The sequence below is a fragment of the Solenopsis invicta genome, chromosome 13 (assembly GCF_016802725.1).
Source record: "Solenopsis invicta isolate M01_SB chromosome 13, UNIL_Sinv_3.0, whole genome shotgun sequence".
Lineage (NCBI taxonomy): Eukaryota > Metazoa > Arthropoda > Insecta > Hymenoptera > Formicidae > Solenopsis > Solenopsis invicta.
This window is the reverse complement of record NC_052676.1, coordinates 9115258-9130583: the sequence shown is the minus strand read 5'-3', so window position 1 is coordinate 9130583 and position 15326 is coordinate 9115258. Positions and strand designations below refer to the sequence as shown.

General features: G+C 30.7%; 1 protein-coding gene across 3 annotated transcripts in view; it reads right to left on the bottom strand.

Moving 5' to 3' along the window:
* The window catches only part of LOC105194129 (ectopic P granules protein 5 homolog), a 30633-nt gene that overhangs the window by 11731 nt on the left and 3576 nt on the right, over positions 1–15326 (bottom strand). For 2 of the 3 annotated variants that reach the window (XM_039456631.1, XM_039456630.1), the window contains 16 exons: positions 13247–13990; positions 11436–11852; positions 10364–10768; positions 8431–8650; positions 7549–7721; positions 6851–6991; positions 6400–6560; positions 5286–5415; positions 4399–4943; positions 3784–3961; positions 3552–3575; positions 2658–2885; positions 2421–2584; positions 1287–1472; positions 1042–1165; positions 203–724 (listed from right to left, as the gene is read on the bottom strand). In XM_039456631.1, the coding sequence (XP_039312565.1) occupies positions 203–724; positions 1042–1165; positions 1287–1472; positions 2421–2584; positions 2658–2885; positions 3552–3575; positions 3784–3961; positions 4399–4943; positions 5286–5415; positions 6400–6560; positions 6851–6991; positions 7549–7721; positions 8431–8650; positions 10364–10768; positions 11436–11852; positions 13247–13990 (4362 nt within the window). The remainder of the gene's footprint in view (positions 1–202; positions 725–1041; positions 1166–1286; positions 1473–2420; positions 2585–2657; positions 2886–3551; positions 3576–3783; positions 3962–4398; positions 4944–5285; positions 5416–6399; positions 6561–6850; positions 6992–7548; positions 7722–8430; positions 8651–10363; positions 10769–11435; positions 11853–13246; positions 13991–15326) is intronic. The other variant, XM_039456632.1, reaches the window with a different exon arrangement.

The window sequence follows — 15326 nt, the reverse complement described above, 5'->3', positions numbered from 1 at the left end:
TTGTATTGTAATTCTAGTACTATTCATTTATGGAGCATGACTCGTTCCACTTTGGAATCGAAGAATTAATTGATCATTAGGTTTAGGGTTTGTATGGATGTGTTAAAAAATATTATTAATCAAGTCTCTTCTTGATTACAAAAAAACTGAAATCAATAAATTCTATTCTTCTATAAATCTTTTAACATTTAATATTCTTTACTGTGATTTCGATGATCGCCGAGCCTGCGCAATGCACTGTGGGAGGTGTGCCCGATCTGGAGCGTCTCTGGTTGGATGGTGCAGGGTCGCAGAGAGCGTGCAAGGTAACACGATTCTCGTAAATTCGGTAGAGAGTTGGGACTAGTTCGAGGAAGCTGCAGTCCGCTGCGGTGTGCTCAGATACCATAAGACTATAGGTCTGCGCATAGTCGAGAATAACTCGGAGATGCGGTTTGACTAGATCAATAACGGCAGTGGAGTTGTAGAGGCATTCCCTGGCTATACAGCCCAGCACGGTCTGATTTCGATTTAAAAGCGGCGGTTGCACCGGCAATTCGTAAGAGCTCAGCTTGCGAAAGATTCTGCACAGAGGATCGATCGATTCTGCAGCGCTCGATGAAGCCTGAGAAAACTTCTGGTACTGATTCTCGGGATCGCGGAACGTTGCACGCTCCCACTCGCAAACTGCTTTGAGCTGGCTCTGTTGCACCGCCCAGTAATCGACATATTCCAGCCAGAGAGTCTGAAAAAGTTGGTATAATTTTTATAACAATAATTATTAATGATAATAATATTACTCAAGTTTTGTGAAGCAAATGCCGTTACTTGTAATGTCTTTAAAATAACGTTACTTTTTTAGTATTACAAAAAAAAACGAAAAAAATAACTAGTCTTGCTAAATAATGATAACGCGTTATTTTTTTAAGTTAGTAATAAATAATGATAACAAGTTACTTCTCACACAAAGTAATGATAATGGTAACGCAATGCCGTTATTTTTTACAATAACACGTCCAACTCTAGTATTATTACGCGAAGTAAGTGATTCAATTGACTTACTCGATCCCCTTGCATCAGTAGAATTAGCCTCTGCGACATGTATTGCGGTGGCAGAGCTGGAAGATAAAGTCCCGGTTCCTGAAGACGAGGTTCTTCCAACCAGAGACTCAACGTTTTATAAAATCTGTGATAAATATTCTTCCATAAAACACATGTTCAATAAAAATACTTCATTCTCTTTATATATATATATATATATATATATATATATATATATATAAATATATATATATATATTCACTTACTTTGCAATACTGAAATAAAATACACGCCGATCATCTGTGATCGGTTTTCCATTGTCCGTACCCTTTTCTCCTTTTACTTGAAAATACTCTGTCGTTTCATGCAGTCGTTTCTTTAACTTTTTTAAATAACTTAAATTTATCATCCCCTCAAAAAATTTTTCTCCAACCCCACCTTTGTCCATAGATCTAAAGCAAGATTTAAAATAAAAAATAAATTGTACACTTTCATATAAGGTGTTCGGTAACAAGTAGGAGACAATTTATGGAATAACTCTAGATTATTTTATCTAGATTATTTAGACTATTTTATTGTAAAAAAATGTTATCAGGAACAATTAGCGGCTTATTAGCCAAATGCGGTCCGTGACATTCAAGTTTAATTCACAGAAAAAAAAAAAAAAACTGACAATGAGTTGAATACCTTAAAAAAAATGAATTTTTTAAGGCTCCTGAGTACTCGTCGCGGCCATATTGAAGTCGTGACGTCAAAAGCGAGAAATTGCGTGAAATGACACGTAATTTTGTCAAACATGCCATTTGTAAATAAAGCTAATTTGGATAAAACAGACTAAGCAGGTGGCTTTAAAACACTTCTAAATATCGATCACAACTATTCTTTTTTCGCCTAGCAGTCAGTAAATAGTCGTAAAAAGCACGTAAAATGACACCTATTCAGACAGGAAAACACACAGATAACTATTGAAAAGAGTGAAAAATGTACTTTTATGTATAAAATTCAAAGAAACTTTACTCGCGGTCCATTTTTACAAATTTGGTAAATACAAAACAAGTCATATTTTCACAATAAAACACATAATAACAAAATGACATGCACAACATCTTATCGTCAATCTGTCACGTTTCACGTGTAGTAGTTCTAATTTTGTCCGCGACGAAATGTCGCTACCGTCAACGTAGAGTTCTCGGCTGAGAAGTCAGAAGCCTTAAGTATATAATGTAGAACTATGCACGCACGTACGCACAGAAAATTTTGTGGAGTTTTTTAAATCTGGAATCATTCCTTTTTCTCTTACCTATTGCCCAACACTCTGTACGCACGCACACATACATATCATACATATACATGTATATATAATTGTAGAATTTTTGCTCTATTAAGATAATAATAATTACCCTGGAATGGTAGGTGCTCGCGCAAGGAACAAACTGAAGAAATTTTGCCATAATAGAGGCAGAATTGGATGATCCATAGGTGTATCAAGGGCTTGCTGAGACCAGCGGTAAATAGCCAAATTGTTTACTCCAAACGGAGTCATTTTCACTGTTACACACGCTCTCTGAAAACAATTTCCATAAAGTTATAATTTTAACTTAAAGTATATTCAATAAGTGTTAAGTGTCATTTTAAACCTTGAGCGCAGTATCTAAAGATATCTTGGATTGCATAGACAGTTCTCGTAGAATCTCGCGCCATAATCCGGTTTTAAGCTCCCTATCATACTGCTCCGTTGAAAGGATTTGATAAGCAAGCCATATCGTCTGAACGGTCCCACCGAGAAGGCTTGCAGAGCTGGAAGATCCTGTTGCCCAGCTCAAAAATGATCCAAATGATCCCGGTGTCCGATTGGATGATATATTCTATGGATTGCATATCCGAATGCGATTGTTAAATATAATATAAATATATTGATAGCAAGAAAAAAATGTATATTATTCTATTGAATTCCGTGTATACGTACGTACACGCGTGCTCGCGCGCGTTTGTGTGTTCTAAAATGTATTTACGAAAAAGTGCCTAAACCTAAATATTTTGATATTATAATTAAAATGAATAAAGCCTTCTATTTAAATTTTGTTATTTTTGATTTTTGTCTTATTTTATCATGTAAATTTTAGGATTACTTTTAAAATTTTCTTCCATCTGTTGTCGAATTAAAATTATCAAATTGTAAAATATTATTTTCCTTTTAACAATTTAGTTTAATTATGACGAGCTTATTGCTATGCCAAAATGCAAGACTTAATCCTGATATATTTGGGCTATAATATAACTTTTTCCTAAAACAGTTTTTTTTAAAGAGTAAGAAAAGTGAAATTTACGTAAGAATGTTAAAAGTGCCTACCCTATATAATATAAAAGAAATTATTTTTTGCATAACATCAGAACTATATCTGCAATATTTATATTCTAGAAAAATTATAAACATCATAAATTTTTAAAATTATTAGTGTAAATATATATAATTCAATTAATTAACTTGAGAAAATTAAATAAAGATTAGATAAATTTCTTATTTATCATACCTCGTTACTTCCATCTATAGCAGGCTATCAAAATAAATATTTCGTTAAAAATGTGAAACAATTACTATTATTACATTACATTGGAAAATAACTGTAGAAGTTTTTATATAAAACAGCCATCGTGTACACTGTGTTTACTTTTTATTAATTTTAAAATACTATACAATATATATATATATATATATATATATATATATATAAATTTCAATAAAATTAGATTGTTAAAACTTACGCAAAAAAGATTTTGAAACATGTTCTCCATCATCGCTCTAGATTCTAAGTGAAAGAACGCTGCGCGGATCACACTGTCCATCAAATACATTACGTTATGGTCTTTATTCCAATCTTGAACAAGAATCAATACGTTCAGCCATAGATGTACGAAAGGTTCCGGACTATTCAAGCAATACCTGTAATCAACATAAATAATCCTTTCATATATCTATAAATATTTAACTATTAATCTATTCTTTATATTTATTTCTTATCTACATATTTATATTACATTATTTATTTCTTTTACACATAATTACATTAATTTTTAAGATTTGTTTTTAACGCTAGAATGTTACTGTAGATGAATTTTTACATAAGTGATAATTCAAATTTAGTACATTTTTTATTATTTGATTTTGATAGTTTAAAATAAAATTTAATCAAATTTTTTATATTAAAATAGTGTGTTGGTATAATTATTCTAAAACCTTGATATCTATAAAAAAACACGTAAAAGTATAAAAAAGTTCTTAATTATGTAAATGTTAATGTAAGAAAAATATGAGTAGCATTAATTACATTAGGATTAATTACATTTTTTGTCAAATTCGGAATTAATCTCTCAACTTACCGTTTATAATGATACAAATGAGATTCAATCATGTTCGAAAACTGTCTCAAAATCGAACCAGGGAATTCCGGAGCGATCAGGTTCTTTGCTATCTTCATATATGTCCGATCGGCGTTAATAAGAGGCACAATCAAACTGACAAATTTGTCGTTCTTTAGCAAGGAATCCGGACACTCGAGAAACAACGGTATTATGTGGTGCAAACATATAAGCACTTGTTCGTATTTGTAGTAGCATTGCAGGGTCTGCAACTGGCTGAAACCTTCGACGCAGATCAATGGCACTGAGTGGCCCCACAGGGTCATCAACACGGAAGCGTAGCTGGCAATTGGTTGCTTTTCGCGCACTCCTTTCACCAGAATCTCCAAGAAAGCGTCCGATTCCATGTTAGGTACGCAAGAGAGACCCTCAGCTGGATTAGAGATGGTGTACTGACACACGGACTCCGATCGGTCCAGCTGATGCAGCTTCAGTTTATTCATCAATTCCCATGCCCACAGACTGAACGCTTGCTCGCTATTCTGAGGTCTCACCATTGAGGAAACCTGGGTTGAGATAAAAAATCAACTTGAGTTCATATTTATTGTTAATAAACAAATTTTTGTTAATAAACAAAACAGCTGTATCTCACCTCTTCAAAAGGCATTTGTGATAACTAACTCTACGATTCTGTTTAAGATACTTAACTTTACATAAGATGCGAGAAAATTGTAGATATTCTTAGATTTATAAATGGCATATACATATAGTGTATATTACATAATAATCCTTAAAATATTAACTCTAATATATAAAACTAGTACATATATACTAATGTATAAATGTTTAAATAAAGGTGACCTTTAAACCAGTATTACTATAATCTTTTTTCCTAATGAGCAACTCACTTGCTTCATGCTTTCAGCTAACAGCGAAGCCGTTTGTATTGGAGTGTCAGGCACATATTTCATTGTAAGTTCCACAATTAGCAATGCCATTTGTCGATGTAGATCAATTGGAAGAAACAGATTGTCATTTCTATAAGGAAAAGATTGATTATACATTAATCAATAACTTTGCATTTATTGCTCTGATGATTTATTGAAAAATAAAAAAATTTAATTATATCAGAAAATTGAGAGTGCTAGCTGTTGGAACAAAGGATTTCGAGTTTAAATTCCAACCAGCTTTTATTTTTCCTTCGCTTACCAATTTCAATCGCCTAATAAGAGGTTCTTACAATATTGCACACAGTATATTGCACACAGCGAATTGCACACAATATTGCGGACAGTGCTTCGCATACTCGACAATGGGTGCGTTCAGCAGACTCAACTGTTAAATGAGCGCTTGCTGTTATTGGTGTATCCTACTAAGTTATTCGGACTTCTAGATCTACACTGATTTTATTCCACGTAAAGCGAGATTTACCTCCCTCCTTCCCCTTGCTTACGAGCAAAACTATACTCTATAATTGTCTAAACTATGGTCTATAATTGTTCCTTTTCACACATGGTTTTGCGATTTTCCACACAAAGCGAGATCCACCCCACCCCGTCCCATGCTTAGGCGAGGGGCATGCAAAACAAGGTCTGTAATTGTACCGTTCCACGTGGGTTTTGTTAAAAAAAATTGTTTTTATTATTAAGTTCTATTTATAAAAGTTATTTTTGTTAATAACTTTTTAATAAATGAACGTTGGAAAAAGTCGATGACTTTGACTTTCTTGAAAAACAAGATCGACATTAAAGTTAATTTGAAGTCATTTGAGGCTGACTATATGAAAGGAAACGTTTACCTACATTCTTATTATTTTATGTTAAAAAATGACTTTATTATAGGAGTCGTCAAAAATTTCTTTAAGCACTTCCATTTTAACAATAAATAAAGCTTTTCACAAAGTTTTATCAAAATCGGAAGTTAACTGTTTTCGAAAGTTTATCCCCTTAACTATTACAAAAATCGCAAAATGGTACAGAATTTTTCGACTCATAATTAAAAAACATATGAATATTTACTTACGTATCAAGGCCCCAATTTAAATGTGTAAAAATTAGCCGAGCTAGATGACTTTCAGGCGAAGTTAAAGGATGTTGATGCAACCAAGTGGACAAAATTGCCATATCTTGCTGTTGTGGTACCCACGTGCCTATTTTCAACTCAGTGAATAAATACAAACTCAGCTAAAATCATAAAGAGATTATTATATACACATATATTATTTGAAAAAGTCTAATTTAATAAAAAGTTAGTCTTTTATTATTATTACAAAATCATATATGTATATGTGTATTCTTTAAAATTATATTCATATTTTTTTTAAATAGCTTTATAAAAGATATTAATAAAATTGTTTAAATGTGATAGAGTTAATTAGTATTAAATACAATTTCTATATGAGAATATACAGAATTTAGAGAAAGGATTTAATAAATAGTACATAGACAGAAATTCATAACAAAAATTATCATACTTTTCCAACTGATACAAAATTGTCTTTTAATTTTTGCAGGATATCAGACAAGAGAGTTGGATATTTGCTTGTTAAGTTCGATAAAAGCGACCTTGCGTCCTTCGAACAGGACTCTTGAGTTTTCTCACTGAGAAATCCAATCTGTAATTCAACAATTAAATTTAAAATTAAATTTAAATTTACATTTAATCAGAAGAATATTCATAAGACATAAATGTTAAGTTTTCTTGCTTATATTAAACCCCTCAAAAAATGATATAAATAAAAAAATACTTCTTTGTTCAGGAAAGAGTAAAGAAAGTTACGCATTTTAAAATTAATTATTTACGATAATATTAAGCATAAATAACTTTGAACTAATCATAAATTGCTTGTTTCTAGTTCCTTACAAGTATTGTAGTTAATTTTATTATAAATATTAATTTTATCATAGCTCTACCCCAAAAATTGTTTTTGACTTTATAATTTTTTCTCGAATTTTTTTTTGTTTTACTTTTTTGTTTTTTTTTAAATTCAACCTGTATAACTTTTTCTAATTAAAAATAAATATATTTAAAACACAATCTGCACATAAAATTCGAAATATTTCGATTTATATCACTTTTCTTGCAGGGATGCAAAAATGTATAGTGTTTCGTCGTTATCATATATATTAATAGTAAATTATTCAACTATAATTACACTTATTATTAACATACTTGAAACAGATCAATCGTAGTTGTTCTAACAAAATCGTAGTCTTTGTAGCCTCTAGCCATGGCCATGTTAGCAAAAGTTGTCAACAAAAAGTAAGACTCGTCACCGGGCATGTTGCCCAACTTTTCTTCAAATTGTTCGTGCAGTTCAGGACGACTTAGCTCCGATTCCCAGTCTGCAATATCAAATCATCATTAATGTAATAAAATCAATAATTTACGATTTAAAAAAAATTAAAAAAATAAAATTTAGAACAATTATGTACCTATTAAAAAAAAATCATTACATATTCAGAGCATTTATTTCAAATTTTGTAAAAGAATTTCCGGATTATCCAAGAATTTTATTCAAAATTCCAGATAAAATAAAGATTTTTAATGCAGTTCTTTAAAATAATTTTATTATACTTTTAAATGTTCCTTAACCATAATATTTTCAAAGAAAAACTACTTAAATTTGGAATATTAAATTTGAAAGTATTAAATAATATAAACCAAATACGCCATGTAATTTAAAATATACGATCTGAAATATATGGATTAAGCTCACTGAAAATAAAAGTAAATGCGATTAAATTTAGAACGATGTATTATCTAGCTTTTATAAAAACTTACAAGTTGCAAAAATGTACGTAAATGTGTATGGCATATTTTCTGTTAATCGATTTTATATTATCAAGGAAAAACTATCAAAAAAACAATTTTGTCAGAAAAAGATATAATTTAAATTTAAAAGTAAAATTTCAAGAAGTTCTCTAAGTACTGAATAAAATCCCATAAAAATCTATAAATTTCAAAAGCAAAAAATTTCAGGTTTGTTTGATTTTCCTAATAGTAAACATCCTGATATTGTTTTTGCAACATTATTATTTTATTACAATTTACCTGAGACTGATGTATTCGATGTTATATCACTAGATGTCGAATCAGTATGCAGGATATAGAAGATGTGCCACAGAGTAGTGGGTGATACAATATGGTATGGCATTGCGGCGAGATATTGCCAGGCACCTAAACGTCGTGACGAGAATATGCAAAGGATTGCTCTCAGAAAGAAACAATCGTATTCGGTCTGCAGCTTCAGCTGCATTGACTCGTCGATTATCTAAACAAAATTAGTATTACTATTAAAACGATAAAATATATAATAAATTAGAAATTTGTAAAAACAATTGTCATTTAAGAAGATTCTCAGCTTAAGGAGTCATGTGACTTTTCATTCATATACATTTTAACAAAGGATTGACATTGTTGTCTTCAAAAAAATAAATAATAAACATATTGTAAGTATAAAGTGATTTAATATTTTTTTATAATAATGATAAATATTGATATATAACATTAAAAAAAATTGTTGATAATTTGTTTATAATGATTTAAATGCAATAATAATGCAACATTAGTACATTTTCACTAATATGATATCACATACTTAAAGAATTGCATATTTATGAATATTTCGTACTCTTACAAAATGACATAAAGAAACTTTATTTTTTAATTCCAAAATGTTTTCTTTATACTCTATATTCTTGCTTATACCTAGTCATAATATAGTTTCTCAAAATTCTTATACTTTATTTGCGAATCAAGTGCTTAAAATTTTTTTTTCCATACTCAATGCTATATTTTAGTAAGTTATTTTAGAAAAGTTGTACAGGCACAAAATTTGAAAAATTTCAGAAATCCATACATATTAAACATACACTTATTATCAAAATTTAAGTAAATTCTTATATTATGTAAATAAAAATCGGAGGACCTTCTTAAATTTTCGATGAATCAAAATAAACTTAATAACAAAAATCAAGAGACTGTAGTGTCTCGCATATAAGAACCTAAGCCGAATAAGACCCACCTAAATTATTTTATTTTTTAGAAATTCTATTTATAGAGATATCGAAATATCGCTGTGCGTTTATTTGGCGCAAGATGCGACTGTGTCTTTTGATTATTTTAATCACTCGCAAATGTTATTTGCCATATAAAACATTTGTAAATAAGTAAAAAAATTTTTTTTATTTTGAAATTGGGCCTTATTAAATATTTGTATTTTTAATAAAGTCTGAATAAAAAAATTGAAAATAATAAAGAAACTAAATCTTAATCTTCCAAATCACTTTTAAAATAATTATTCATCATAAAAATAAAATCTATTAAAGTCTATTCTACTGTTAAACATCACAATTATCTTTAATTTTGTGTGTCATTAATTTTATAATTTTTTGGAAATTCTTAGCCATTTAAGTACAATTTTAGCTTCTCAAAAATTAGCATCATTGAAAATCGTTATCCTCTGTTGCAAGTCACATACATAACAAGCAATTGACAATGGCTATATTAAATATAAGTGAATTTTATTTAATAAGCATATTATTTATAAAAAAGTATACATATGCCAAAAAATCAATATATATATTTTTTATAGTTAGTTGAATATTATAATATGTATATAAATCATATAAAATATATATTTAATAAATTTTGCAATAAATTTAAAAAAAAATTATTTATCCTCTTTATTAAAAGGTTTTGTTGCACTAAATGAAAGTGAATGTTACTGTTGGTCTTAAATCCTCAGTCCCTCTTTATCTACTTCTTTTATGGCATACCTTTTAAATATATATTTTGGTATAAAGTATATTTTTAAGTGATAAAATTAAAAATAAGCCTTATTTAATGTTAGGCTTTATTCGACTAAGTATCTTATATTTTTTTTCATTAATTTTGTTTATATATATATATAAATTGCTTTAATTACTCAACTTGATATTAATATGCAAGATTTTATAAATCTGCAGATTCTAGCTTTACATACTTGATTCTTGTCAAAAGCTTCCCATTGATCACTGGCATATTGGACAATATCTCGAATCAACGCGCTGAGTCTCTTTGCTAATTGCCTATATCTTGGAGAATCGTAAGATTTTAGGCCTTGCTTTAGAAGTTTAAGAAGCACGCTGTAGAACGCGAAAAGACGCAACATGTGATGGTCTGTGATCGCCTTCTCCTCTTGCACGTATTTTTCGTTATGCCGTTGAATAAACAGCACCTGCTCGAACAACTTGTCCAGTGGAATTTGATGAAGAAGAGAAATCAAGTCACTCTCGAAAAGATTGGCACCGACATTAGAGATGTCTTCGTCCTCTTCGCCCTCTTCGTCTAATATCACCCACACTGTATCCCCTGGACTGTTTGTAGTATCCTGCAAGGATACTTGCACCTGCGCAAAAAATTTAATTAAGAATGTGTGAAATAATTTAAGAAGCTAAAGATTCTCTAGTTTTTTTCATATATACAGGGTGATTCAGAACAAACCATGTGTCCCTGTAAAGACGTGTTCTTGAATAAATTCTGAGACGATTTTTCCTGTACAAAAATTTTGTCCGACGCTTACTTTTTGAATAATAAGAGGATAAAGTTAGCGAATCACGGGCCTTGTACACATGGTAGACAAAGGCAACTCACCGTCCGACGCAGGCGCTTACTCGTGTCGGACGGTGAGTTGCGCCGCCTTTGTCTACCATGTGTACACGGTCCGTGATTTGCTAACTTTATCCTCTTATTATTCAAAAAGCAAGCGTCGAACAAAATTTTCGTACAGGAAAAATCGTCTCAGAATTTATTCAAGAACACGTCTTTACAGGGACACATGGCTCGTTCTGAATCATCCTGTATACAAATTTAATCAAATTTGGATAATTCATATTTTAATTTCTATTTAAATTCTTCTAGTTAAAAATATTTAAAAAATATATAGTGTTCAATATTTATGACCAAAACTATTTATGAATAACATGATTCCCTTCAACTTTTTTAAATTAAAAAACTTCCTTAAAATATCTTGTTAATTTCTTATAAAACAACTAATATTTTATCCTTAATCTTACCTGCTCCAAGAACTTATCTCGATCTTTAATCGGTAGCAAGATTACTGCAAGAGTGGCAATCATATGATCGAGGTATGGATCATTAAATGGTGAGGAACTCAATCCGGAGACTTTCGGCGGTACTGGCACTTGTACGAAGGATTTCGCCCAATTCATCACGCCGCCGGGACATCGTAGTATATGATTTAGGAGAAACAAATGATCCTGCCAGGTGGCGACTCTCAGGAGCACCGCTACCAGCTTCGACAACCATTCTCTGGTGTCTGTGACAAATTTACCATCCTTGAGAATTCGACGTTGGAAGTTGAACAACACAGTTACGCACATTCTAAGTTCCACTAGTTGTGGAGCAGTCTGAGATGGTGATTGTTCCGGTAAAAGATTTGCTGGAGCAGTTTGTGAGAGATTAGCAAACTCCTGTAAAGAAAAAAAAATAATTTTAAGTCGAGGTATCAGTTTAAACTGTAAATTTTAAGATTGTTAAATCTCTACTTATGCAGAATCTTTACTTATTGCTTAGCTTAATTTTTTAAACTTGATTTAGACTAGCTTATTTTTAAATCTTAAAAGCATTTTTCAGTCTATTCATATAAGAATTTGATCAAATTTTGAGAATAAATTTATATAAACAGTATATAATAATTCTTAAATTTGTTACAATTTTTTAATCATATAGTTTCTTTTCTAAATAACTGTCTAAAATAGCATTGTCTGTTAATAAAAAAAATTTTAATTAATTTAATAAAAAAAAAAAAAAAAATAGAATTTTGAAAAACTATATTCATAAGAAAGAATGGAGTTTAAAGAATTTTGGAATTAAAAAAATTAAAATTTACTGTATTACTGTATTATTTTCGTGTACAAATTAAAACTTGTTTTGAATATATAACATTGTAGCAACGTCGTTTGTTACTATTGTTCATTTAAGACTCCTAAGTAGTATAGCCGTGACCATATAGAAATTATGTGACTTGTAAGAAATAACCTAAAAAGTTTCTTGCGTGATATTTGTAAATAAAGAAAATTTTGAATAAAACAAAATCACTTTAAAACACTTGTAAAAATGAGCCTCAACTTTCCTCTTCTCTTCTGACAATCAATAAATAATCGTAAAAGTTACGTGAAGTAAAACTTATTCAGGCGGAAAATACATGGACAACTATTGAAAGAATTAAGCGAAAAATATGGTTTTACGTATAAAATTAAAAAAATAACTTCATATGCGGACTATTTTTACGAATTTCGTAAATACGAGACAAGTCGTATTTTCACAATGACACATAATAACGAAATGATGCAAATTTCATCGTCAACATGTCACTTTTCATGCCTATTAGTTCTAATTCTTTCCGCGATACTACGTCGTTACCGTCAACGGGGAGTTCTTATAGCGTTTTTCATTGGGAAAACTAGTGCGCACTGAGTGTGCATTCGCCGCTGGCAATTGGACGTTTCGGTTCGCGCGACGACGGTACCAACGGAAACACCCAATTACCTGCAGCGAGTGCACACTCAGTACGCACTAGTTTTCCCGGTGAAAAACGCTATTAGATGACTACTCAGAAGTCTTAAATCGTTATAATAAACAAATTTTTTTCAACATTTATCAATGTTATAGAAATGTTTTTAAATACAAATTATTATTTTTATTGTTTAAACTTTGTTTATTATTTTGAAGATAGCCATGTCAAAAAATTCCTTGAAAAGATATCACATTTTCCTCCATTTTTAAAGAAATTATTTAATTTCAAATGAACGATTTCTAGATACCTAACATTCGAACGACTTTGTTTTGAAGGAAGACAACTTACATTGAAGCTCCTAGCGACTCTTTGCACGTAATGCTCAATCTGTATGCGTAGCGATTCCGCCTCGTAGCAATACAATGCTTGGCTGTTGTGTAAAGTGTCTTTAATAGCTGATAACGTCCTGGAGAGAGCTACTAGAGCCTGCTGGTTAAAATGAGCGATCGAGTATTCATGAGTGGCGGTGACAGGATTGCCATCTTGGCATTCGCCACTCTCTGTCTCCGATGTCTTTTCTAGACACCAAAGCTGCTTCTGTGTTTCCCGACAGCTCTTCTTCAGACGTTCCAACTCGTACGAATTTGTAATTAAGTGGTTTCGCACTCTCAGATAGTTCATCAGCAACTCGTGCAGTCTGTGCTGTTGTCTCAACGGCGCGCATCTCAACTGTGTCTCCGTAAACTCGGCCACGAAAGCCTCGACCAACGTTAGTTCCTGATTGTGATACAAGGACGCCAGTTGCTGTTCCGTGAATGGCCTAACATCTTTAAACGCACTCGCCGTGTCTTTCTTGACTTCTGAAATTTCTATTTGTTTTGGTAAAATTTTCTGATATGAAGTCTTTACTTCGATTGTGTCTTCGGACTCTTGGACCGTCTGGCTGACCTCTGGAACAGTTGATGATATGTCTACTAGCTGAATTGTAGAAACATTTATTTGCACTTGATCTATCTGATCGTTCAAAGTGTCGGATACCAAGCAAGGTTGTACAACATCGACTTCATCGTGAGAGTTTTCAGCTAATAATACCTAAAAGAAATTAATACTTTGTATAATTTTATTTTTGATTTTTAAAAACATTAATTTCTGCATACGCTACTGCAAAACGTTTTAGCATAATTAAGATTTTCTCGAATTTGAAAGTTGTATATAAAAAAAATTGAAAAAATTTTGTAAAAATCTATGGGAATCAAGCATATTATAACAGGCACTTTTTTCTTCTTTATTCTTTTTAAACCTGTAATTTCAAAGCTAAAAAAATTTTTTTTATAAGATATTAGATTTTGTCAAGGGGGTAACCACTCGGAAAATAAGTGTACACCGGACTTCAAACTTCAAGACTTCACTGGACTTCACCGGACTACATGGACTTCATTAAACTACATCGGATTTCATCGGACTACATCGTACTTCATCAAACTACGTCGGACTTCATCGGATTTCACAGACTTCGCGGAATTCATCGGATTACACCGGACTTCGCCGGACTTTATCGGACTTCACAGACTTCGCAAATTTCGAATTTATTGAATTACACCGGACTTCATCGGACTACGTTGGACTTCATCGGACTTTGAGGAATTTAACAAATTCAACGGACTTCTAGCGAGTTGTAAACCGAAATTCAAGAGTGGTTACTCCCTCGGTTTTTGTATAATATATGTATATTATTACGAAAATTCACACTATTTAAAAAAAGCATTTTAAATCTCAAAGTTATTTTAAAGTAATTTAAAGTTTTTAAAGTTTACTTTAAAATAGTTTTTGTTAATTTTTGTTCATCATATTTCATTAAGTCATCCTTCATAGTAAAAAAAAATATCAATTTTTAATGGAATGTAATTTAGGAACAAAATAGGTACTCAAAGACAGATTTACAGCTCTATTTTTCCTCTTTAATATGTATTTTTCTAAGCTCTATAAATTTTTTTCACTAAAATCACACGTTTACACAAATTTTGTGAAAAAATTTCTTAAGAATTCCTAAATTTTCCAAAAATTTTATTTAAAATTCCAGATGAAAGTAGAGAATTTTTTAATGTAACTTTAAAATAAATTTTATTTTATTTTTTAACGTTCCTTAACCTTTTGCGGAGCGGTGTAGCTCTGAAAACTACAGCTACTATCCAAGTTTATTTTATCAATAATAAATTAATTGTTTTACGTATTCTTATAGCATGTTTGGTACTCGGTTTGGTATTACTGGATTGCTAAAGGTTTCCTTAACTAATAAATCAAGTTTTCAGAATCATATTTGAAATAACTTATTATTAATATATACCAAAAAATTATCGTTTTTAGAGATTAAATTCGTTTGCATAAAATTTTGCATTATATAACTTATACTTTAAAATCAGTTTTTCAT